This window comes from Oncorhynchus keta, unplaced genomic scaffold, assembly GCF_023373465.1.
Source record: "Oncorhynchus keta strain PuntledgeMale-10-30-2019 unplaced genomic scaffold, Oket_V2 Un_contig_3378_pilon_pilon, whole genome shotgun sequence".
NCBI lineage: Eukaryota > Metazoa > Chordata > Actinopteri > Salmoniformes > Salmonidae > Oncorhynchus > Oncorhynchus keta.
In genome coordinates, this window is record NW_026287223.1 from 500,449 (window position 1) to 527,500 (window position 27,052).

A 27,052-nucleotide genomic window follows, 5' to 3' on the forward strand; every position below is an offset into this window, starting at 1 on the left:
AGTAACTGACTGTCTTTACAGTGTTTGTTGTTGTTCAGTAACTGACTGTCTTTACAGTGTTTGTTGTTGTTGTTCAGTAACTGACTGTCTTTACTGTGTTTGTTGTTGTTGATCAGTAACTGACTGTCTTTACAGTGTTTGTTGTTGTTGATCAGTAACTGACTGTCTTTACAGTGTTTGTTGTTGTTGTTCAGTAACTGACTGTCTTTACAGTGTTTGTTGTTGTTGTTCAGTAACTGACTGTCTTTACAGTGTTTGTTGTTGTTGATCAGTAACTGACTGTCTTTACTGTGTTTGTTGTTGTTGATCAGTAACTGACTGTCTTTACTGCTGTGTATGTTGTGATCAGTAACTGACTGTCTTTTGATCAGTAACTGTGTATGTTGTTGATCAGTAACTGACTGTCTTTACTGTGTTTGTTGTTGTTGTTCAGTAACTGACTGTCTTTACTGTGTAGTCAGTTTGTCTTTTGTATGTTGTTCAGTAACTGACTGTCTTTACTGTGTATGTTGTTGATCAGTAACTGACTGTCTTTACTGTGTATGTTGTTGATCAGTAACTGACTGTCTTTACTGTGTATGTTGTTGATCAGTAACTGACTGTCTTTACTGTGTGTTGTTGATCAGTAACTGACTGTCTTTACTGTGTTTGTTGTTGTTGATCAGTAACTGACTGTCTTTACTGTGTTTGTTGTTGTTGATCAGTAACTGACTGTCTTTACGGTGTTTGTTGTTGTTGTTCAGTAACTGACTGTCTTTACTGTGTTTGTTGTTTTGATCAGTAACTGACTGTCTTTACTGTGTATGTTGTTGATCAGTAACTGACTGTCTTTACAGTGTTTGTTGTTGTTGATCAGTAACTGACTGTCTTTACAGTTTGTTTGTTGATCAGTAACTGACTGTCTTTACTGTGTATGTTGTTGATCAGTAACTGACTGTCTTTACTGTGTATGTTGTTGATCAGTAACTGACTGTCTTTACTGTGTATGTTGTTGATCAGTAACTGACTGTCTTTACAGTGTTTGTTGTTGTTGTTCAGTAACTGACTGTCTTTACAGTGTTTGTTGTTGTTGTTCAGTAACTGACTGTCTTTACAGTGTTTGTTGTTGTTGTTCAGTAACTGACTGTCTTTACTGTGTTTGTTGTTGTTGATCAGTAACTGACTGTCTTTACTGTGTATGTTGTTGATCAGTAACTGACTGTCTTTACAGTGTTTGTTGTTGATCAGTAACTGACTGTCTTTACAGTGTATGTTGTTGATCAGTAACTGTCTTTACTGTGTATGTTGTTGATCAGTAACTGACTGTCTTTACTGTGTATGTTGTTGATCAGTTTACTGTGTATGTTGTTGATCAGTAACTGACTGTCTTTACTGTGTTTGTTGTTGATCAGTAACTGACTGTCTTTACGGTGTATGTTGTTGATCAGTAACTGACTGTCTTTACGGTGTTTGTTGTTGTTGATCATCAGTAACTGACTGTCTTTACTGTGTATGTTGTTGATCAGTAACTGTACCTTAGCAGCAGTAACTGACTGTCTTTACTGTGTATGTTGTTGATCAGTAACTGTATAGCAGCAACTGACTGTCTTTACTGTGTATGTTGTTGATCAGTAACTGACTGTCTTTACTGTGTATGTTGTTGATCAGTAACTGACTGTCTTTACTGTGTTTTTGTTGTTGATCAGTAACTGACTGTCTTTACTGTGTTTGTTGTTGATCAGTAACTGACTGTCTTTACAGTGTGTTTGTTGTTGATCAGTAACTGACTGTCTTTACTGTGTTTGTTGTTGATCAGTAACTGACTGTCTTTACTGTGTATGTTGTTGATCAGTAACTGACTGTCTTTACTGTGTTTGTTGTGATGTGACTGTCTTTACGGTGTATGTTGTTGATCAGTAACTGACTGTCTTTACTGTGTATGTTGTTGTTGATCAGTAACTGACTGTCTTTACTGTCTTTACTGTGTATGTTGTTGATCAGTAACTGACTGTCTTTACTGTGTATGTTGTTGATCAGTAACTGACTGTCTTTACTGTGTATGTTGTTGATCAGTAACTGACTGTCTTTACTGTGTATGTTGTTGATCAGTAACTGACTGTCTTTACTGTGTATGTTGTTGATCAGTGATGTCTTTACTGTGTATGTTGTTGATCAGTAACTGACTGTCTTTACTGTGTATGTTGTTGATCAGTAACTGACTGTCTTTACTGTGTATGTTGTTGATCAGTAACTGACTGTCTTTACGGTGTTTGTTGTTGTTGATCAGTAACTGACTGTCTTTACTGTGTATGTTGTTGATCAGTAACTGTATCAGTAATCCTGACTGTCTTTACTGTGTATGTTGTTGATCAGTAACTGTATCAGCAGCACTGACTGTCTTTACTGTGTATGTTGTTGATCAGTAACTGACTGTCTTTACTGTGTATGTTGTTGATCAGTAACTGTAACTGACTGTCTTTACTGTGTATGTTGTTGATCAGTAACTGACTGTCTTTACTGTGTATGTTGTTGATCAGTAACTGACTGTCTTTACTGTGTATGTTGTTGATCAGTAACTGACTGTCTTTACTGTGTATGTTGTTGTTGATCAGTAACTGTACCTTTAGCAGCAGCCTCCTGACTGTCTTTACGGTGTTTGATGATCAGTAACTGACTGTCTTTACTGTGTTTGTTGTTGATCAGTAACTGTACCTTAGCAGCAGCCTCTGACTGTCTTTACGGTGTTGTTGTTGTTGATCAGTAACTGACTGTCTTTACTGTGTTTGTTGTTGATCAGTAACTGACTGTCTTTACTGTGTATGTTGTTGATCAGTAACTGTACCTGTCTTTAGCAGCAGCCTCCTGACTGTCTTTACGGTGTATGTTGTTGTTGATCAGTAACTGACTGTCTTTACTGTGTTTGTTGTTGATCAGTAACTGACTGTCTTTACTGTGTTTGTTGTTGATCAGTAACTGTACCTTAGCAGCAGCCTCCTGACTGTCTTTACTGTGTATGTTGTTGATCAGTAACTGACTGTCTTTACTGTGTATGTTGTTGATCAGTAACTGACTGTCTTTACTGTGTTTGTTGTTGATCAGTAACTGTACCTTAGCAGCAGCCTCCTGACTGTCTTTACTGTGTATGTTGTTGATCAGTAACTGTACCTTAGCAGCAGCCTCCTGACTGTCTTTACTGTGTATGTTGTTGATCAGTAACTGTACCTTAGCAGCAGCCTCCTGACTGTCTTTACGGTGTTTGATGATCAGTAACTGACTGTCTTTACTGTGTATGTTGTTGATCAGTAACTGTACCTTAGCAGCAGCCTCCTGACTGTCTTTACTGTGTATGTTGTTGATCAGTAACTGACTGTCTTTACTGTGTATGTTGTTGATCAGTAACTGACTGTCTTTACTGTGTTTGTTGTTGATCAGTAACTGTACCTTAGCAGCAGCCTCCTGACTGTCTTTACTGTGTTTGTTGTTGATCAGTAACTGTACCTTAGCAGCAGCCTCCTGACTGTCTTTACGGTGTTTGATGATCAGTAACTGACTGTCTTTACTGTGTATGTTGTTGATCAGTAACTGTACCTTAGCAGCAGCCTCCTGACTGTCTTTACTGTGTATGTTGTTGATCAGTAACTGACTGTCTTTATGTGTTTTTGGTCAGTGTTGATCAGTAACTGACTGTCTTTACTGTGTATGTTGTTGATCAGTAACTGTACTTGGAGCAGCAGCCTCCTGACTGTCTTTACTGTGTATGTTGTTGATCAGTAACTGATGTCTAACCGTGGGTTGTGTACTGTTGTTGATCATTGGGTTGTAACTATGGATGTAGGATCCTCTTTAATTGGGTTTAGCAGCAGCCTCACTGAGCTCTTTACGGTGTTGATGATCAGTAACTGAGTCTTTACTGTGTTTGTTTTGATCAAACTGATCCTCTTTATCCTACCAGCAGCAGCCTCCTGACTGTCTTTACGGTGTTTGATGATCAGTAACTGACTGTCTTTACTGTGTTTGTTGATCAGTAACTGTAACTAGCAGCAGCCTCCTGTGTCTTTACGGTGTATGGTTGGATCAGTAACTGTAGATACTGTCTTTACTGTGTATGTTGTTGATCAGTACTACTGTACCTAGCAGCAGCCTCTCTTTACAGGTGTTCTATTGTTTGATACATTAATGTAGGATCCTCTAACTGTTTTACTGTGGTTGTAGACACGGATGTCTTTAGGAATTAATTGGGTTGTAGATCACACTGGATGTAGGATCTCTGAATTGGGTTGATCAGATACTATAGCAGAGTCCTCTTTAATTGGGTTGTAGATACTGTGGATGTAGGATCCTCTAATTGGGTTTAGATACCCTGGATGTAGGATCCTCTTTAATTGGGTTGTAGATACTATGGATGTAGGATCCTCTAATTGGGTTGTAGATACTATGGATGTAGGAGCCTCTATTGGGTTGTAGATAGGAGCCTCTATTACTGGATGTAGGATCTCAAAAAATAAAAATGGGTTGTAGATACTATGGATGTAGGATCCTCTTTAATTGGGTTGTAGATACTATGGATGTAGGATCCTCTAATTGGGTTGTAGATACTATGGATGTAGGATCCTCTAATTGGGTTGTAGATACTATGGATGTAGGATCCTCTAATTGGGTTGTAGATACTATGGATGTAGGATCCTCTAATTGGGTTGTAGATACTATGGATGTAGGATCCTCTAATTGGGTTGTAGATACTATGGATGTAGGATCCTCTAATTGGGTTGTAGATACTATGGATGTAGGAGCCTCTTTAATTGGGTTTTAGATACTATGGACGTAGGAGCCTCTTTAATTGGGTTGTAGATACTATGGATGTAGGATCCTCTAATTGGGTTTTAGATACTATGGATGTAGGATCCTCTTTAATTGGGTTTTAGATACTATGGATGTAGGATCCTCTTTAATTGGGTTGTAGATACTATGGATGTAGGATCCTCTAATTGGGTTGTAGATACTATGGATGTAGGATCCTCTTTAATTGGGTTGTAGATACTATGGATGTAGGATCCTCTAATTGGGTTGTAGATACTATGGATGTAGGATCCTCTAATTGGGTTGTAGATACTATGGATGTAGGATCCTCTAATTGGGTTGTAGATACTATGGATGTAGGATCCTCTTTAATTGGGTTGTAGATACTATGGATGTAGGATCCTCTTTAATTGGGTTGTAGATACTATGGATGTAGGATCCTCTAATTGGGTTGTAGATACTATGGATGTAGGATCCTCTAATTGGGTTGTAGATACTATGGATGTAGGATCCTCTAATTGGGTTGTAGATACTATGGATGTAGGATCCTCTTTAATTGGGTTGTAGATACTATGGATGTAGGATCCTCTTTAATTGGGTTGTAGATACTATGGATGTAGGATCCTCTTTAATTGGGTTGTAGATACTATGGATGTAGGATCCTCTTTAATTGGGTTGTAGATACTATGGATGTAGGATCCTCTTTAATTGGGTTGTAGATACTATGGATGTAGGATCCTCTAATTGGGTTGTAGATACTATGGATGTAGGATCCTCTAATTGGGTTATAGATACTATGGATGTAGGAGCCTCTAATTGGGTTGTAGATACTATGGATGTAGGATCCTCTAATTGGGTTGTAGATACTATGGATGTAGGATCCTCTAATTGGGTTGTAGATACTATGGATGTAGGATCCTCTAATTGGGTTGTAGATACTATGGATGTAGGATCCTCTAATTGGGTTGTAGATACTATGGATGTAGGATCCTCTAATTGGGTTATAGATACTACGGATGTAGGATCCTCTAATTGGGTTGTAGATACTATGGATGTAGGATCCTCTTTAATTGGGTTGTAGATACTATGGATGTAGGATCCTCTTTAATTGGGTTGTAGATACTATGGATGTAGGATCCTCTTTAATTGGGTTGTAGATACTATGGATGTAGGATCCTCTTTAATTGGGTTGTAGATACTATGGATGTAGGATCCTCTAATTGGGTTCTAGATACTATGGATGTAGGATCCTCTTTAATTGGGTTCTAGATACTATGGATGTAGGATCCTCTAATTGGGTTGTAGATACTATGGATGTAGGATCCTCTTTAATTGGGTTGTAGATACTATGGATGTAGGATCCTCTAATTGGGTTGTAGATACTACGGATGTAGGATCCTCTAATTGGGTTGTAGATACTATGGATGTAGGATCCTCTAATTGGGTTGTAGATACTACGGATGTAGGATCCTCTTTAATTGGGTTGTAGATACTGTGGATGTAGGAGCCTCTAATTGGGTTGTAGATACTGTGGATGTAGGAGCCTCTAATTGGGTGGTAGATACTATGGATGTAGGATCCTCTAATTGGGTTGTAGATACTACGGATGTAGGATCCTCTAATTGGGTTGTAGATACTACGGATGTAGGATCCTCTAATTGGGTTGTAGATACTATGGATGTAGGAGCCTCTAATTGGGTTGTAGATACTATGGATGTAGGAGCCTCTAATTGGGTTGTAGATACTATGGATGTAGGAGCCTCTAATTGGGTGGTAGATACTACGGATGTAGGATCCTCTAATTGGGTGGTAGATACTACGGATGTAGGATCCTCTTTAATTGGGTTGTAGATACTACGGATGTAGGATCCTCTTTAATTGGGTTGTAGATACTATGGATGTAGGATCCTCTAATTGGGTTGTAGATACTATGGATGTAGGATCCTCTTTAATTGGGTTGTAGATACTATGGATGTAGGAGCCTCTAATTGGGTTGTAGATACTATGGATGTAGGATCCTCTAATTGGGTTGTAGATACTATGGATGTAGGAGCCTCTTTAATTGGGTTTTAGATACTATGGACGTAGGAGCCTCTTTAATTGGGTTGTAGATACTATGGATGTAGGATCCTCTAATTGGGTTTTAGATACTATGGATGTAGGATCCTCTTTAATTGGGTTGTAGATACTATGGATGTAGGATCCTCTTTAATTGGGTTGTAGATACTATGGATGTAGGATCCTCTTTAATTGGGTTGTAGATACTATGGATGTAGGATCCTCTTTAATTGGGTTGTAGATACTATGGATGTAGGATCCTCTAATTGGGTTGTAGATACTATGGATGTAGGATCCTCTAATTGGGTTGTAGATACTATGGATGTAGGATCCTCTAATTGGGTTGTAGATACTATGGATGTAGGATCCTCTAATTGGGTTGTAGATACTACGGATGTAGGATCCTCTTTAATTGGGTTGTAGATACTACGGATGTAGGATCCTCTAATTGGGTTGTAGATACTACGGATGTAGGATCCTCTAATTGGGTTGTAGATACTACGGATGTAGGATCCTCTAATTGGGTTGTAGATACTATGGATGTAGGATCCTCTAATTGGGTTGTAGATACTATGGATGTAGGATCCTCTAATTGGGTTGTAGATACTATGGATGTAGGAGCCTCTAATTGGGTTGTAGATACTACGGATGTAGGAACCTCTTTAATTGGGTTATAGATACTATGGATGTAGGATCCTCTAATTGGGTTGTAGATACTATGGATGTAGGATCCTCTAATTGGGTTGTAGATACTATGGATGTAGGATCCTCTAATTGGGTTATAGATACTACGGATGTAGGATCCTCTAATTGGGTTATAGATACTACGGATGTAGGAGCCTCTTAACCATATTCTCTTGCACATCTGCGCTCACTTCCAGCATTTAAATGCTTGTAAAAAAATAAATAAAAATGTCTTGTGCAATATTAGGCTTTCTTAGTGACGGCTAGGGCTGATCCCATTTAGTCAACTGGTTGGTTGATAGGCTGTTGGTCAACAGATTTTAATGGTGCACAAGACACCTGTCTGATTGGTTCCTGTCTGGGTGGACTGATCCATTGTGGAGGCCATGGGGGATGGCACAGTCCATCAGTCTAAGACACCTGTCTGATTGGTTCCTGTCTGGACTGATCCATTGTGGAGGCCGTGGGGGATGGCACAGTCCATCAGTCTAAGACACCTGTCTGATTGGTTCCTGTCTGGGTGGACTGATCCATTGTGGAGGCCGTGGGGGGACTTTGCTAATCTCCTTAGTATCTTTTCACCTACATCTCCAGCAGAACTTAATCCAGCATCTGATGCTTTTATGAAGGATTTTAGTTCTGCGTGTCCGAGATGGTTTCCACGACATGACGATGATGATGATGAGGAGCAGCATGGTAATAACAACACCAATACTACTGACAGTAATGTAGTGATCATACCTTGATCTCTTTGTCCTGGGCTACGATCACCTCTTTCTGTCTAGTCAACTCCTCCTGGGCCTTACGCACAGACTCCTGGAGAGATAGAGGCATTGAGGAAGGAGAGAGAGGGGGAGGGGAGAGAGAGGTGATGGAGAGAGAGGGGGAGGGGAGAGAGAGGTTGATGGAGAGAGAGGGGAGGGGAGAGAGAGGTTGATGGAGAGAGAGGGGAGGGGAGAGAGAGGTTGATGGAGAGAGAGGGGAGGGGAGAGAGAGGTTGATGGAGAGAGAGGGGGAGGGGAGAGAGAGGTTGATGGAGAGAGAGGGGGAGGGGAGAGAGAGGTTGATGGAGAGAGAGGGGAGGGGAGAGAGAGGTTGATGGGAGAGAGAGGTTGATGGAGAGAGAGGGGAGGGGAGAGAGAGGTTGATGGAGAGAGAGGGGAGGGGAGAGAGAGGTTGATGGAGAGAGAGGGGAGGGGAGAGAGAGGTTGATGGGAGAGAGAGGGGAGGGGAGAGAGAGGTTGATGGAGAGAGAGGGGGAGGGGAGAGAGAGGTTGATGGAGAGAGAGGGGGAGGGGAGAGAGAGGTTGATGGAGAGAGAGGGGGAGGGGAGAGAGAGGTTGATGGAGAGAGAGGGGGAGGGGAGAGAGAGGTTGATGGAGAGAGAGGGGAGGGGAGAGAGAGGTTGATGGAGAGAGAGGGGGGGAGAGAGAGGTTGATGGAGAGAGAGGGGAGGGGAGAGAGAGGTTGATGGAGAGAGAGGGGAGGGGAGAGAGAGGTTGATGGAGAGAGAGGGGAGGGGAGAGAGAGGTTGATGGAGAGAGAGGGGAGGGGAGAGAGAGGTTGATGGAGAGAGAGGGGGAGGGGAGAGAGAGGTTGATGGAGAGAGAGGTGGAGGGGAGAGAGAGGTTGATGGAGAGAGAGGTGGAGGGGAGAGAGAGGTTGATGGAGAGAGAGGGGAGGGGAGAGAGAGGTTGATGGAGAGAGAGGGTTGGGAGAGAGAGGTTGATGGAGAGAGAGGGGGAGGGGAGAGAGAGGTTGATGGAGAGAGAGGGGGAGTGGAGAGAGAGGTTGATGGAGAGAGAGGGGAGGGGAGAGAGAGGTTGATGGAGAGAGAGGGGGGGGAGAGAGAGGTTGATGGAGGAGAGGGGAGGGGAGAGAGAGGTTGATGGAGAGAGAGGGGGAGGGGAGAGAGAGGTTGATGGAGGGGGGGGGAGAGAGAGGTTGATGGAGAGAGAGGGGGAGGGGAGAGAGAGGTTGATGGAGAGAGAGGGGAGGGGAGAGAGAGGTTGATGGAGAGAGAGGGGAGGGAGAGAGAGGGGAGGAAGAGAGAGAGGGGAGGGGAGAGAGAGGTTGATGAGAGAGGGGGAGGGGAGAGGGGAGGAGAGAGAGGGGAGGGAGAGAGAGGGGAGGGGAGAGAGAGGGGAAGGAGAGAGAGGTTGATGAAGGAGAGAGAGGGGGAGGGGAGAGAGAGGGGGAGGAGAGAGAGGGGAGGAGAGAGAGGGGGGGAGGAGAGAGAGGGGGAGGGGAGAGAGGTTGATGAAGGAGAGAGAGGGGGAGGAGAGAGAGGTTGAGAGAGAGGGAGGGGAGAGAGAGGTTGATGAAGAGAGAGAGGAGAGGAGGTTGATGAAGAGAGGTTGATGAAGGAGAGAGAGGGGGAGGAGAGAGAGGTTGATGAAGGAGAGAGAGGGGGAGGAGAGAGAGGTTGATGAAGGAGAGAGAGGGGGAGGAGAGAGAGGTTGATGAAGGAGAGAGAGGGGGGGGAGAGAGAGGTTGATGAAGGAGAGAGAGGGGGAGGGGAGAGAGGGGGAGGAGAGAGAGGTTGATGAAGGAGAGTGTTGTCAGTGATAAAGTATATAAACAAATATAGCTAGTTCATGTCAACATTCCAGACACCCGGGCCGGGCTAACTGATGAGGTGGACACCTGGCTAACTGATGAGGTGGACACCTGGCTAACTGATGAGGTGGACACCTGGCTAACTGATGAGGTGGACACCTGGCTAACTGATGAGGTGGACACCGGGCTAACTGATGAGGTGGACACCTGGCTAACTGATGAGGTGGACACCTGGCTAACTGATGAGGTGGACACCTGGCTAACTGATGAGGTGGACACTCGGACAGGGCTAACTGATGAGGTGGACACTCGGACAGGGCTAACTGATGAGGTGGACACTCGGGCCGGGCTAACTGATGAGGTGGACACTCGGGCCGGGCTAACCGATGAGGTGGACACTCGGGCCGGGCTAACCGATGAGGTGGACACTCGGGCCGGGCTAACCGATGTGGTGGACACTCGGGCCGGGCTAACCGATGAGGTGGACACTCGGGCCGGGCTAACTGATGAGGTGGACACTCGGGCCGGGCTAACTGATGAGGTGGACACTCGGCCGGGCTAACTGATGAGGTGGACACTCGGGCCGGGTAACTGATGAGGTGGACACTCGGGTCGGGTAACTGATGAGGTGGACACTCGGGTCGGGTAACTGATGAGGTGGACACCTGGCTAACTGATGACGCCGGGCTAACTGATGAGGTGGACACCTGGCTAACTGATGAGGTGGACACCTGGCTAACTGATGAGGTGGACACCCAGGCTAACTGATGAGGTGGACACTCGGACAGGGCTAACTGATGAGGTGGACACTCGGACAGGGCTAACTGATGAGGTGGACACTCAGGGTCGGGTAACTGATGAGGTGGACACCTGGCTAACTGATGACGCCGGGCTAACTGATGAGGTGGACACCCAGGCTAACTGATGAGGTGGACACCCAGGCTAACTGATGAGGTGGACACCCAGGCTAACTGATGAGGTGGACACTCGGACAGGGCTAACTGATGAGGTGGACACTCGGACAGGGCTAACTGATGAGGTGGACACCTGGCTAACTGATGACGCCGGGCTAACTGATGAGGTGGACACTCGGACAGGGCTAACTGATGAGGTGGACACTCGGACAGGGCTAACTGATGAGTGATGAGGTGGACACTCGGACAGGGCTAACTGATGAGGTGGACACTCGGGGCCGGGCTAACTGATGAGGTGGACACCTGGCTAACTGATGAGGTGGACACTCGGACAGGGCTAACTGATGAGGTGGACACTCAGACAGGGCTAACTAATGAGGTGGACACCCAGGCTAACTGATGAGGTGGAGGACATTTGCCAGTATTGGACCAGGATGTAAACCTTGTTCTCTGCCACGGTGGTGGACATGTTGTCTATCTGTTCCTGGATGGTCTTCATGGCTTCGTCTACTGCCAGGATCTGGTGTTCATAGGCAGTCTGCTCCCTCTTCAACTCCTCCAACTCTAGGACCAGGGACTCAGCCTCCTACACACACACACACACACACACACACACACACACACAGACACACACCTTTCATGTCAAAAGTGCAACCCCCTTGTTTGTACACTGTGGAGGGTCTTGAATAATGTTACGGCTGGGGTAATGTAACCCGGGTCACGGCTGGGGTAATGTAACCCGGGTTACGGCTGGGGTAATGTAACCCGGGTTATCGTGCTGGTGTCTTTGGTTTTGGGGACATTTGGCACAGAATTAAAGTGTGTGTGTCTCAGTGTGTGTGTGTGTGTGTGTGTGTGTGTGTGTGTGTGTCTCCACCTGTTGTCTCTCCTTCAGTTTCTTACTGAACGCGTCAGCCTTGGTTTTAGCAGAGTTGACTTTCTGTTGAGCAGCTTTCAGTTCCTTCTCCCTCTCTGCCTCCGCATTCTTCATCTTATCCTCCAACACCTGGTGGAGCAAGGAGAGGTTTAACACCACATCAACAGAGCCAGGAGAGGTTTAACACCACATCAACAGAGCAAGGAGAGGTTTAACACCACATCAACAGAGCAAGGAGAGGTTTAACACCACATCAACAGAGCCAGGAGAGGTTTAACACCACCACATCAACAGAGTCAGGACAGAGGGTTTAACACCACATCAACAGAGCCAGGACAGAGGGTTTAACACCACATCAACAGAGCCAGGACAGAGGGTTTAACACCACATCAACAGAGCCAGGACAGAGGGTTTAACACCACATCAACAGAGCCAGGAGAGGTTTAACACCACATCAACAGAGCCAGAGAGGGTTTAACACCACATCAACAGAGCCAGGACAGAGGGTTTAACACCACATCAACAGAGCCAGGACAGAGGGTTTAACACCACCACATCAACAGAGCCAGGACAGAGGGTTTAACACCACCACATCAACAGAGCCAGGACAGAGGGTTTAACACCACCACATCAACAGAGCCAGGACAGAGGGTTTAACACCACCACATCAACAGAGCCAGGACAGAGGGTTTAACACCACCACATCAACAGAGCCAGGACAGAGGGTTTAACACCACCACATCAACAGAGCCAGGACAGAGGGTTTAACACCACATCAACAGAGCCAGGACAGAGGGTTTAACACCACATCAACAGAGCCAGGACAGAGGGTTTAACACCACCACATCAACAGAGCCAGGACAGAGGGTTTAACACCACATCAACAGAGCCAGGACAGAGGGTTTAACACCACATCAACAGAGCCAGGACAGAGGGTTTAACACCACCACATCAACAGAGCCAGGACAGAGGGTTTAACACCACCACATCAACAGAGCCAGGACAGAGGGTTTAACACCACCACATCAACAGAGCCAGGACAGAGGGTTTAACACCACCACATCAACAGAGCCAGGACAGAGGGTTTAACACCACCACATCAACAGAGCCAGGACAGAGGGTTTAACACCACATCAACAGAGCCAGGACAGAGGGTTTAACACCACCACATCAACAGAGTCAGGACAGAGGGTTTAACACCACATCAGAGTCAGGACAGAGGGTTTAACACCACATCAACAGAGTCAGGAGAGGTTTAACACCACCACATCAACAGAGTCAGGAGAGGTTTAACACCACCACATCAACAGAGTCAGGAGAGGTTTAACACCACCACATCAACAGAGTCAGGAGAAGTTTAACACCACATCAACAGAGTCAGGAGAGGTTTAACACCACATCAACAGAGCAAGGAGAGGTTTAACACCACATCAACAGAGCCAGGAGAGGTTTAACACCACATCAACAGAGCCAGGAGAGGTTTAACACCACCACATCAACAGAGTCAGGACAGAGGGTTTAACACCACATCAACAGAGCCAGGAGAGAGGGTTTAACACCACATCAACAGAGCCAGGACAGAGGGTTTAACACCACATCAACAGAGCCAGGACAGAGGGTTTAACACCAGATCAACAGAGCCAGGACAGAGGGTTTAACACCACATCATCAGAGCCAGAGCCAGGACAGAGGGTTTAACACCACCACATCAACAGAGCCAGGACAGAGGGTTTAACACCACATCAACAGAGCCAGGAGAGGTTTAACACCACCAGACATCAACAGAGCCAGGACAGAGGTTTAACACCACATCAACAGAGCCAGGACAGAGGGTTTAACACCACCACATCAACAGAGCCAGGACAGAGGGTTTAACACCACATCAACAGAGCCAGGACAGAGGGTTTAACACCACCACATCAACAGAGCCAGGACAGAGGGTTTAACACCACATCAACAGAGCCAGGACAGAGGGTTTACACCACATCAACAGAGCCCACCACATCAACAGAGTCAGGACAGAGGGTTTAACACCACATCAACAGAGCCAGGACAGAGGGTTTAACACCACATCAACAGAGCCAGGACAGAGGGTTTAACACCACATCAACAGAGCCAGGACAGAGGGTTTAACACCACATCAACAGAGCCAGGACAGAGGGTTTAACACCACATCAACAGAGCCAGGAGAGGTTTAACACCACATCAACAGAGCCAGGAGAGGTTTAACACCACATCAACAGAGCCAGGACAGAGGGTTTAACACCACCACATCAACAGAGCCAGGACAGAGGGTTTAACACCACCACATCAACAGAGCCAGGACAGAGGGTTTAACACCACCACATCAACAGAGCCAGGACAGAGGGTTTAACACCACCACATCAACAGAGCCAGGACAGAGGGTTTAACACCACCACATCAACAGAGCCAGGACAGAGGGTTTAACACCACCACATCAACAGAGCCAGGACAGAGGGTTTAACACCACCACATCAACAGAGCCAGGACAGAGGGTTTAACACCACCACATCAACAGAGCCAGGACAGAGGGTTTAACACCACATCAACAGAGCCAGGACAGAGGGTTTAACACCACATCAACAGAGCAAGGAGAGGTTTAACACCACATCAACAGAGCCAGGACAGACGGTTTAACACCACATCAACAGAGCCAGGACAGAGGGTTTAACACCACATCAACAGAGCCAGGACAGAGGGTTTAACACCACATCAACAGAGCCAGGACAGAGGGTTTAACACCACATCAACAGAGCCAGGAGAGGTTTAACACCACATCAACAGAGCCAGGACAGAGGGTTTAACACCACCACATCAACAGAGCCAGGACAGAGGGTTTAACACCACCACATCAACAGAGCCAGGACAGAGGGTTTAACACCACCACATCAACAGAGCCAGGACAGAGGGTTTAACACCACATCAACAGAGCCAGGACAGAGGGTTTAACACCACATCAACAGAGCAAGGACAGGTTTAACACCACATCAACAGAGCCAGGACAGACGGTTTAACACCACATCAACAGAGTCAGGACAGAGGGTTTAACACCACATCAACAGAGCCAGGACAGAGGGTTTAACACCACATCAACAGAGCCAGGACAGAGGGTTTAACACCACATCAACAGAGCCAGGACAGAGGTTTAACACCACATCAACAGAGCCAGGACAGAGGGTTTAACACCACCACATCAACAGAGCCAGGACAGAGGGTTTAACACCACATCAACAGAGCCAGGACAGAGGGTTTAACACCACATCAACAGAGCCAGGACAGAGGGTTTAACACCACATCAACAGAGCCAGGAGAGGTTTAACACCACATCAACAGAGCCAGGACAGAGGGTTTAACACCACATCAACAGAGCCAGGACAGAGGGTTTAACACCACATCAACAGAGCCAGGACAGAGGGTTTAACACCACATCAACAGAGCCAGGACAGAGGGTTTAACACCACATCAACAGAGCCAGGACAGACGGTTTAACACCACCACATCAACAGAGCCAGGACAGAGGGTTTAACACCACATCAACAGAGTCAGGAGAGGTTTAACACCACATCAACAGAGCCAGGAGAGGTTTAACACCACATCAACAGAGCCAGGACAGAGGGTTTAACACCACCACATCAACAGAGCCAGGACAGAGGGTTTAACACCACATCAACAGAGTCAGGAGAGGTTTAACACCACATCAACAGAGCCAGGAGAGGTTTAACACCACATCAACAGAGCCAGGACAGAGGGTTTAACACCACATCAACAGAGTCAGGAGAGGTTTAACACCACATCAACAGAGCCAGGAGAGGTTTAACACCACATCAACAGAGCCAGGACAGAGGGTTTAACACCACATCAACAGAGTCAGGACAGAGGGTTTAACACCACCACATCAACAGAGCCAGGACAGAGGGTTTAACACCACATCAACAGAGCCAGGACAGAGGGTTTAACACCACCACATCAACAGAGCCAGGAGAGGTTTAACACCACATCAACAGAGCCAGGAGAGGTTTAACACCACATCAACAGAGCCAGGAGAGGTTTAACACCACATCAACAGAGCCAGGAGAGGTTTAACACCACATCAACAGAGCCAGGACAGAGGGTTTAACACCACATCAACAGAGCCAGGACAGAGGGTTTAACACCACATCAACAGAGCCAGGAGAGGTTTAACACCACATCAACAGAGCCAGGAGAGGTTTAACACCACATCAACAGAGTCAGGAGAGGTTTAACACCACATCAACAGAGCCAGGAGAGGTTTAACACCACATCAACAGAGTCAGGAGAGGTTTAACACCACATCAACAGAGCCAGGACAGAGGGTTTAACACCACATCAACAGAGCCAGGAGAGGTTTAACACCACATCAACAGAGCCAGGAGAGGTTTAACACCACATCAACAGAGCCAGGAGAGGTTTAACACCACATCAACAGAGCCAGGACAGAGGGTTTAACACCACATCAACAGAGCCAGGACAGAGGGTTTAACACCACATCAACAGAGCCAGGAGAGGTTTAACACCACATCAACAGAGCCAGGAGAGGTTTAACACCACATCAACAGAGCCAGGACAGAGGGTTTAACACCACCACATCAACAGAGCCAGGAGAGGTTTAACACCACATCAACAGAGCCAGGACAGAGGTTTAACACCACATCAACAGAGCCAGGACAGAGGGTTTAACACCACATCAACAGAGCCAGGACAGAGGGTTTAACACCACATCAACAGAGCCAGGACAGAGGGTTTAACACCACATCAACAGAGCCAGGACAGAGGGTTTAACACCACCACATCAACAGAGCCAGGACAGAGGGTTTAACACCACCACATCAACAGAGCCAGGAGAGGTTTAACACCACATCAACAGAGCCAGGACAGAGGGTTTAACACCACCACATCAACAGAGTCAGGAGAGGTTTAACACCACATCAACAGAGCCAGGACAGAGGGTTTAACACCACCACATCAACAGAGCAAGGAGAGGTTTAACACCACATCAACAGAGCAAGGAGAGGTTTAACACCACCACATCAACAGAGTCAGGACAGAGGGTTTAACACCACATCAACAGAGCCAGGAGAGAGGGTTTAACACCACATCAACAGAGCCAGGACAGAGGGTTTAACACCACCACATCAACAGAGCCAGGACAGAGGGTTTAACACCACCACATCAACAGAGCCAGGACAGAGGGTTTAACACCACCACATCAACAGAGCCAGGACAGAGGGTTTAACACCACCACATCAACAGAGCCAGGAGAGGTTTAACACCACCACATCAACAGAGCCAGGACAGAGGGTTTAACACCACATCAACAGAGCCAGGACAGAGGGTTTAACACCACCACATCAACAGAGCCAGGAGAGGTTTAACACCACCACATCAACAGAGCCAGGAGAGGTTTAACACCACATCAACAGAGCAAGGAGAGGTTTAACACCACATCAACAGAGCAAGGAGAGGTTTAACACCACCACATCAACAGAGCCAGGACAGAGGTTTAACACCACATCAACAGAGCCAGGACAGAGGGTTTAACACCACCACATCAACAGAGCCAGGACAGAGGGTTTAACACCACCACATCAACAGAGCCAGATATGACCCATTGGTATAATAAGTCATGTGATCCTGAAAGGAGACCACTGATAGGTCCAGATATGACCAATGGGGATAATCTGACCTTGTACTTCTCATCTGCCTTCTTCTGGACCTCCTTACTGCTGCGCAGGGTCTCCTCACACTCCTCTGAGACACACACACACACACACACACACACACACACACACACACACACACACACACACACACACACACACACTTAATGTGAGTCGTACAGTATTAACAGGAAGTTTAAAATGCATAAGGATAAAATGTGTTTGTTTGACATGGTGGGATCTGTTCTGTGTTGGTTAAATGTAATTACGTGAGAAATGGGAGGTGGAAACATCTTTAATGGTGTAGGCTGCCCGCCTCCCCTAACCACCAGGCTGCCCGCCTCCCCTAACCACCAGGCTGCCCGCCTCCCCTAACCACCAGGCTGCCCGCCTCCCCTAACCACCAGGCTGCCCGCCTCCCCTAACCACCAGGCTGCCCGCCTCCCCTAACCACCAGGCTGCCCGCCTCCCCTAACCACCAGGCTGCCCGCCTCCCCTAACCACCAGGCTGCCCGCCTCCCCTAACCACCAGGCTGCCCGCCTCCCCTAACCACCAGGCTGCCCGCCTCCCCTAACCACCAGGCTGCCCGCCTCCCCTAACCACCAGGCTGCCCGCCTCCCCTAACCACCAGGCTGCCCGCCTCCCCTAACCACCAGGCTGCCCGCCTCCCCTAACCACCAGGCTGCCCGCCTCCCCTAACCACCAGGCTGCCCGCCTCCCCTAACCACCAGGCTGCCCGCCTCCTCTAACCACCAGGCTGCCCGCCTCCCCTAACCACCAGGCTGCCCGCCTCCTCTAACCACCAGGCTGCCCGCCTCCTCTAACCACCAGGCTGCCCGCCTCCTCTAACCACCAGGCTGCCCGCCTCCTCTAACCACCAGGCTGCCCGCCTCCTCTAACCACCAGGCTGCCCGCCTCCTCTAACCACCAGGCTGCCCGCCTCCTCTAACCACCAGGCTGCCTGCCTCCTCTAACCACCAGGCTGCCTGCCTCCTCTAACTCAGGATAACATGCAGTTTAATTAGGCTACAGATTAAATAAATGATGATGGACTTCACAGGATGGTGAAAGTGAAAAGGTGATGAGTTTGATGCTCCTTTCCAATAAATATAGAGGGTCTTATTCCGGTGACATAATGTTCTGTCTCCACGGTATCCTACCAGCTGTTCTGTCCCCACTGTATCCTACCAGCTGTTCTGTCCCCACTGTATCCTACCAGCTGTTCTGTCCCCACTGTATCCTACCAGCTGTTCTGTCCCCACTGTATCCTACCAGCTGTTCTGTCTCCACCGTATCCTACCAGCTGTTCTGTCTCCACCGTATCCTACCAGCTGTTCTGTCCCCACTGTATCCTACCAGCTGTTCTGTCTCCACTGTATCCTACCAGCTGTTCTGTCCCCACTGTATCCTACCAGCTGTTCTGTCCCCACTGTATCCTACCAGCTGTTCTGTCCCCACTGTATCCTACCAGCTGTTCTGTCCCCACCGTATCCTACCAGCTGTTCTGTCTCCACCGTATCCTACCAGCTGTTCTGTCTCCACTGTATCCTACCAGCTGTTGTCTAGAGCTGTTCTGTCCCCACTGTATCCTACCAGCTGTTCTGTCCCCACTGTATCCTACCAGCTGTTCTGTCCCCACCGTATCCTACCAGCTGTTCTGTCCCCACCGTATCCTACCAGCTGTTCTGTCCCCACCGTATCCTACCAGCTGTTCTGTCCCCACTGTATCCTACCAGCTGTTCTGTCTCCACTGTATCCTACCAGCTGTTCTGTCCCCACTGTATCCTACCGGCTGTTCTGTCCCCACTGTATCCTACCAGCTGTTCTGTCTCCACCGTATCCTACCAGCTGTTCTGTCTCCACCGTATCCTACCAGCTGTTCTGTCTCCACCGTATCCTACCAGCTGTTCTGTCCCCACCGTATCCTACCAGCTGTTCTGTCTCCACCGTATCCTACCAGCTGTTCTGTCTCCACCGTATCCTACCAGCTGTTCTGTCTCCACCGTATCCTACCAGCTGTTCTGTCTCCACCGTATCCTACCAGCTGTTCTGTCCCCACTGTATCCTACCAGCTGTTGTCTAGGGCTGTTCTGTCTCCACTGTATCCTACCAGCTGTTCTGTCTCCACTGTATCCTACCAGCTGTTGTCTAGAGCTGTTCTGTCCCCACTGTATCCTACCAGCTGTTCTGTCTCCACTGTATCCTACCAGCTGTTCTGTCCCACTGTATCCTACCGGCTGTTCTGTCTCCACTGTATCCTACCAGCTGTTCTGTCCCCACTGTATCCTACCGGCTGTTCTGTCCCCACTGTATCCTACCGGCTGTTCTGTCTCCACCGTATCCTACCAGCTGTTCTGTCTCCACCGTATCCTACCAGCTGTTCTGTCTCCACCGTATCCTACCAGCTGTTCTGTCCCCACCGTATCCTACCAGCTGTTCTGTCCCCACCGTATCCTACCAGCTGTTCTGTCCCCACCGTATCCTACCAGCTGTTCTGTCTCCACCGTATCCTACCAGCTGTTCTGTCCCCGTATCCTACCAGCTGTTCTGTCTCCACCGTATCCTACCAGCTGTTCTGTCTCCACTGTATCCTACCAGCTGTTCTGTCCCCACTGTCCTACCAGCTGTTCTGTCTCCACTGTATCCTACCAGCTGTTCTGTCCCCACTGTATCCTACCAGCTGTTCTGTCTCCACCGTATCCTACCAGCTGTTCTGTCTCCACCGTATCCTACCAGCTGTTCTGTCTCCACCGTATCCTACCAGCTGTTCTGTCCCCACTGTATCCTACCAGCTGTTGTCTAGGGCTGTTCTGTCTCCACTGTATCCTACCAGCTGTTCTGTCTCCACTGTATCCTACCAGCTGTTGTCTAGAGCTGTTCTGTCCCCACTGTATCCTACCAGCTGTTCTGTCTCCACTGTATCCTACCAGCTGTTCTGTCCCACTGTATCCTACCGGCTGTTCTGTCTCCACTGTATCCTACCAGCTGTTCTGTCCCCACTGTATCCTACCAGCTGTTCTGTCCCCACTGTATCCTACCAGCTGTTCTGTCCCCACTGTATCCTACCAGCTGTTCTGTCCCCACTGTATCCTACCAGCTGTTCTGTCTCCACCGTATCCTACCGGCTGTTCTGTCTCCACCGTATCCTACCGGCTGTTCTGTCTCCACCGTATCCTACCAGCTGTTCTGTCTCCACCGTATCCTACCAGCTGTTCTGTCTCCACCGTATCCTACCAGCTGTTCTGTCTCCACCGTATCCTACCAGCTGTTCAGTCTCCACCGTATCCTACCAGCTGTTCTGTCTCCACCGTATCCTACCAGCTGTTCTGTCTCCACCGTATCCTACCAGCTGTTCTGTCTCCACCGTATCCTACCAGCTGTTCTGTCCCCACTGTATCCTACCAGCTGTTGTCTAGGGCTGTTCTGTCTCCACTGTATCCTACCAGCTGTTCTGTCTCCACTGTATCCTACCAGCTGTTGTCTAGAGCTGTTCTGTCCCCACTGTATCCTACCAGCTGTTCTGTCTCCACTGTATCCTACCAGCTGTTCTGTCCCACTGTATCCTACCGGCTGTTCTGTCTCCACTGTATCCTACCAGCTGTTCTGTCCCCACTGTATCCTACCAGCTGTTCTGTCCCCAGTATCCTAGCTGTTCTGTGTATCCTACCAGCTGTTCTGTCTCCACCGTATCCTACCAGCTGTTCTGTCTCCACCGTATCCTACCAGCTGTTCTGTCTGTATCCTACCAGCTGTTCTGTCTCCACCGTATCCTACCAGCTGTTCTGTCCCCACTGTATCCTACTAGCTGTTCTGTTCTGTCCACTGTATCCTACCAGCTGTTCTGTCTCCACTGTATCCTACCAGCTGTTGTCTAGAGCTGTTCTGTCCCCACTGTATCCTACCAGCTGTTGTCCTAGAGCTGTTCTGTCTCCACTGTATCCTACCAGCTGTTGTCCTAGAGCTGTTCTGTCTCCACTGTATCCTACCAGCTGTTCTGTCTCCACTGTATCCTACCAGCTGTCGTCCTAGAGCTGTTCTGTCCCCACTGTATCCTACCAGCTGTTCTGTCCCCACTGTATCCTACCAGCTGTTCTGTCCCCACTGTATCCTACCAGCTGTTCTGTCCCCACTGTATCCTACCAGCTGTTCTGTCCCCACTGTATCCTACCAGCTGTTCTGTCCCCACTGTATCCTACCAGCTGTTCTGTCCCCACTGTATCCTACCAGCTGTTCTGTCCCCACTGTATCCTACCAGCTGTTCTGTCTCCACTGTATCCTACCAGCTGTTCTGTCCCCACTGTATCCTACCAGCTGTTCTGTCCCCACTGTATCCTACCAGCTGTTCTGTCCCCACTGTATCCTACCAGCTGTTCTGTCCCCACTGTATCCTACCAGCTGTTCTGTCCCCACTGTATCCTACCAGCTGTTCTGTCTCCACTGTATCCTACCAGCTGTTCTGTCCCACTGTATCCTACCGGCTGTTCTGTCTCCACTGTATCCTACCAGCTGTTCTGTCCTGTATCCTACCAGCTGTTCTGTCCCCACTGTATCCTACCGGCTGTTCTGTCTCCACCGTATCCTACCAGCTGTTCTGTCTCCACCGTATCCTACCAGCTGTTCTGTCTCCACCGTATCCTACCAGCTGTTCTGTCTCCACCGTATCCTACCAGCTGTTCTGTCCCCACCGTATCCTACCAGCTGTTCTGTCCCCACCGTATCCTACCAGCTGTTCTGTCCCCACCGTATCCTACCAGCTGTTCTGTCTCCACCGTATCCTACCAGCTGTTCTGTCCCCACCGTATCCTACCAGCTGTTCTGTCTCCACCGTATCCTACCAGCTGTTCTGTCCCCACTGTATCCTACCAGCTGTTCTGTCTCCACTGTATCCTACCAGCTGTTCTGTCTCCACTGTATCCTACCAGCTGTTCTGTCCCCACTGTATCCTACCAGCTGTTCTGTCTCCACCGTATCCTACCAGCTGTTCTGTCTCCACCGTATCCTACCAGCTGTTCTGTCTCCACCGTATCCTACCAGCTGTTCTGTCCCCACTGTATCCTACCAGCTGTTGTCTAGGGCTGTTCTGTCTCCACTGTATCCTACCAGCTGTTCTGTCTCCACTGTATCCTACCAGCTGTTGTCTAGAGCTGTTCTGTCCCCACTGTATCCTACCAGCTGTTCTGTCTCCACTGTATCCTACCAGCTGTTCTGTCCCACTGTATCCTACCGGCTGTTCTGTCTCCACTGTATCCTACCAGCTGTTCTGTCCCCACTGTATCCTACCAGCTGTTCTGTCCCCACTGTATCCTACCAGCTGTTCTGTCCCCACTGTATCCTACCAGCTGTTCTGTCTCCACCGTATCCTACCAGCTGTTCTGTCTCCACCGTATCCTACCGGCTGTTCTGTCTCCACCGTATCCTACCAGCTGTTCTGTCTCCACCGTATCCTACCAGCTGTTCTGTCTCCACCGTATCCTACCAGCTGTTCTGTCTCCACCGTATCCTACCAGCTGTTCAGTCTCCACCGTATCCTACCAGCTGTTCTGTCTCCACCGTATCCTACCAGCTGTTCTGTCTCCACCGTATCCTACCAGCTGTTCTGTCTCCACCGTATCCTACCAGCTGTTCTGTCCCCACTGTATCCTACCAGCTGTTGTCTAGGGCTGTTCTGTCTCCACTGTATCCTACCAGCTGTTCTGTCTCCACTGTATCCTACCAGCTGTTGTCTAGAGCTGTTCTGTCCCCACTGTATCCTACCAGCTGTTCTGTCTCCACTGTATCCTACCAGCTGTTCTGTCCCACTGTATCCTACCGGCTGTTCTGTCTCCACTGTATCCTACCAGCTGTTCTGTCCCCACTGTATCCTACCAGCTGTTCTGTCCCCACCGTATCCTACCGGCTGTTCTGTCCCCACCGTATCCTACCGGCTGTTCTGTCTCCACCGTATCCTACCAGCTGTTCTGTCTCCACCGTATCCTACCAGCTGTTCTGTCTCCACCGTATCCTACCAGCTGTTCTGTCTCCACCGTATCCTACCAGCTGTTCTGTCCCCACTGTATCCTACTAGCTGTTGTCTAGAGCTGTTCTGTCTTCACTGTATCCTACCAGCTGTTCTGTCTCCACTGTATCCTACCAGCTGTTGTCTAGAGCTGTTCTGTCCCCACTGTATCCTACCAGCTGTTGTCCTAGAGCTGTTCTGTCTCCACTGTATCCTACCAGCTGTTGTCCTAGAGCTGTTCTGTCCCCACTGTATCCTACCAGCTGTTCTGTCCCCACTGTATCCTACCAGCTGTTCTGTCCCCACTGTATCCTACCAGCTGTTCTGTCCCCACTGTATCCTACCAGCTGTTCTGTCCCCACTGTATCCTACCAGCTGTTCTGTCCCCACTGTATCCTACCAGCTGTTCTGTCCCCACTGTATCCTACCAGCTGTTCTGTCCCCACTGTATCCTACCAGCTGTTCTGTCCCCACTGTATCCTACCAGCTGTTCTGTCCCCACTGTATCCTACCAGCTGTTCTGTCCCCACTGTATCCTACCAGCTGTTCTGTCCCCACTGTATCCTACCAGCTGTTCTGTCCCCACTGTATCCTACCAGCTGTTCTGTCCCCACTGTATCCTACCAGCTGTTCTGTCCCCACTGTATCCTACCAGCTGTTCTGTCCCCACTGTATCCTACCAGCTGTTCTGTCCCCACTGTATCCTACCAGCTGTTCTGTCCCCACTGTATCCTACCAGCTGTTCTGTCCCCACTGTATCCTACCAGCTGTTCTGTCCCCACTGTATCCTACCAGCTGTTCTGTCCCCACTGTATCCTACCAGCTGTTCTGTCCCCACTGTATCCTACCAGCTGTTCTGTCCCCACTGTATCCTACCAGCTGTTCTGTCTCCACTGTATCCTACCAGCTGTTCTGTCTCCACTGTATCCTACCAGCTGTTCTGTCTCCACTGTATCCTACCAGCTGTTCTGTCTCCACTGTATCCTACCAGCTGTTCTGTCTCCACTGTATCCTACCAGCTGTCGTCCTAGAGCTGTTCTGTCCCCACTGTATCCTACCAGCTGTTGTCCTAGAGCTGTTCTGTCTCCACTGTATCCTACCAGCTGTTGTCCTAGAGATGTTCTGTCCCCACTGTATCCTACCAGCTGTTCTGTCCCCACTGTATCCTACCAGCTGTTCTGTCCCCACTGTATCCTACCAGCTGTTCTGTCCCCACTGTATCCTACCAGCTGTTCTGTCTCCACTGTATCCTACCAGCTGTTGTCCTAGAGCTGTTCTGTCTCCACTGTATCCTACCAGCTGTTGTCCTAGAGCTGTTCTGTCTCCACTGTATCCTACCAGCTGTTCTGTCTCCACTGTATCCTACCAGCTGTTCTGTCTCCACTGTATCCTACCAGCTGTTCTGTCTCCACTGTATCCTACCAGCTGTTCTGTCTCCACTGTATCCTACCAGCTGTTCTGTCTCCACTGTATCCTACCAGCTGTTCTGTCTCCACTGTATCCTACCAGCTGTTCTGTCTCCACTGTATCCTACCAGCTGTTCTGTCTCCACTGTATCCTACCAGCTGTCGTCCTAGAGCTGTTCTGTCCCCACTGTATCCTACCAGCTGTTGTCCTAGAGCTGTTCTGTCTCCACTGTATCCTACCAGCTGTTGTCCTAGAGATGTTCTGTCTCCACTGTATCCTACCAGCTGTTCTGTCCCCACTGTATCCTACCAGCTGTTCTGTCCCCACTGTATCCTACCAGCTGTTCTGTCTCCACTGTATCCTACCAGCTGTTGTCCTAGAGCTGTTCTGTCTCCACTGTATCCTACCAGCTGTTGTCCTAGAGCTGTTCTGTCTCCACTGTATCCTACCAGCTGTTCTGTCTCCACTGTATCCTACCAGCTGTCGTCCTAGAGCTGTTCTGTCCCCACTGTATCCTACCAGCTGTCGTCCTAGAGCTGTTCTGTCCCCACTGTATCCTACCAGCTGTTGTCCTAGAGCTGTTCTGTCTCCACTGTATCCTACCAGCTGTTCTGTCTCCACTGTATCCTACCAGCTGTCGTCCTAGAGCTGTTCTGTCCCCACTGTATCCTACCAGCTGTCGTCCTAGAGATGTTCTGTCCCCACTGTATCCTACCAGCTGTTCTGTCCCCACTGTATCCTACCAGCTGTTCTGTCCCCACTGTATCCTACCAGCTGTTCTGTCCCCACCGTATCCTACCAGCTGTTGTCCTAGAGCTGCTATGTTGAAAAACGTGTGTGTGCGTGCGTGCGCTCACCGATGGTCTTCAGTAACATCTTCAGTTCTTCCTGTTGTTTATGGAAGGAGCTCTGATGGAGTTTAACCTGGAGAATATCTAACTCTTCTGTCTTCAAGTCTAACTGCTGCTTTAACAAACGATACCTAGAGAGAGGAGAGGGTAGAGGAGGGAGAGAGAGAGGGTAGAGGAGGGAGAGAGAGAGGGTAGAGGAGGGAGAGAGAGAGGGTAGAGGAGGGAGAGAGAGAGGGTAGAGGAGGGAGAGAGAGAGGGTAGAGGAGAGAGAGGGAGAGAGAGAGAGAAGAGGGTAGAGGAGAGAGAGAGAGAGAGAGAGGGTAGAGGAGAGAGAGAGAGAGAGAGAGAGGGTAGAGAGAGAGAGAGAGAGAGAGGGGAGAGAGAGAGAGAGAGAGGGTAGAGGAGAGAGAGAGAGAGGGAGGGTAGAGGAGGGAGAGAGAGGGGAGAGGAGGGAGAGAGGGAGAGAGGGTAGAGGGAGAGAGGGTAGAGGGAGAGAGGGTAGAGGGAGAGAGGGTAGAGGGAGAGAGGGTAGAGGGAGAGAGGGTAGAGGAGGGAGAGAGGGTAGTGGAGGGAGAGAGGGTAGAGGAGGGAGAGAGAGAGAGGGGGTAGAGGAGGGAGAGAGAGAGAGAGAGGGTAGAGGAGAGAGAGAGGGTAGAGAGAGAGAGAGGGTAGAGGAGAGAGAGAGAGAGAGGGTAGAGGAGAGAGAGAGAGAGAGAGGGTAGAGGAGAGAGAGAGGGTAGAGGGAGAGAGAGAGAGAGAGAGGGTAGAGGAGAGAGAGAGGGTAGAGGAGAGAGAGAGAGGGTAGAGGAGGGAGAGAGGGTAGAGGAGGGAGAGAGGGTAGAGGGAGAGAGGGTAGAGGAGGGAGAGAGGGTAGAGGAGGGAGAGAGAGGAGGGAGAGAGGGGAGAGGAGGGAGAGAGGGTAGAGGAGGGAGAGAGAGGAGGGAGAGAGGGTAGAGGAGGGAGAGAGAGGGTAGAGGAGGGAGAGAGAGAGAGGGTAGAGGAGGGAGAGAGAGAGAGGGTAGAGGGAGAGAGGGTAGAGGGAGAGAGAGAGAGGGTAGAGGAGGGAGAGAGAGAAGAGGGAGAGAGAGAGAGAGAGAGAGAGAGGGTAGAGGAGGGAGAGGGTGAGAGGGTAGAGGAGGGAGGGGGTAGAGGAGGGAGAGGGTAGAGGGGGGTAATATATAGGAAAATATAGAGAAATGTTTCAGAAATATTGAATTAGCTGAACTCCTAA

At 48.8% G+C, this 27,052-nt stretch overlaps 1 protein-coding gene and 2 long non-coding RNA genes across 5 annotated transcripts in view; 2 read left to right on the forward strand and 1 right to left on the reverse strand.

The window, feature by feature from the left end:
• Positions 1-27,052, reverse strand: part of smc2 (structural maintenance of chromosomes 2) — a 62,730-nt gene that overhangs the window by 12,766 nt on the left and 22,912 nt on the right. Inside the window, exons 17-21 of the mRNA XM_052508190.1 lie at positions 25,828-25,952; positions 17,594-17,658; positions 11,869-11,997; positions 11,434-11,577; positions 8,260-8,334 (exon numbers count right to left, since the gene is read on the reverse strand). Of these exons, the coding sequence (XP_052364150.1) occupies positions 8,260-8,334; positions 11,434-11,577; positions 11,869-11,997; positions 17,594-17,658; positions 25,828-25,952 (538 nt within the window). The remainder of the gene's footprint in view (positions 1-8,259; positions 8,335-11,433; positions 11,578-11,868; positions 11,998-17,593; positions 17,659-25,827; positions 25,953-27,052) is intronic.
• LOC127923942 (uncharacterized) lies at positions 10,026-11,426 on the forward strand. Of its 3 annotated transcripts, none has more exons than XR_008116281.1 (3): positions 10,026-10,408; positions 10,706-10,909; positions 10,940-11,426. It is a non-coding gene; the product is annotated as an uncharacterized LOC127923942 (long non-coding RNA). The 3 variants fall into 3 exon arrangements; XR_008116280.1 differs by having other exon boundaries at positions 11,057-11,426; XR_008116279.1 differs by having other exon boundaries at positions 10,706-10,879; positions 11,057-11,426.
• LOC127923943 (uncharacterized) lies at positions 15,059-16,301 on the forward strand. The gene is made up of 3 exons (XR_008116282.1): positions 15,059-15,137; positions 15,905-16,034; positions 16,128-16,301. It is a non-coding gene; the product is annotated as an uncharacterized LOC127923943 (long non-coding RNA).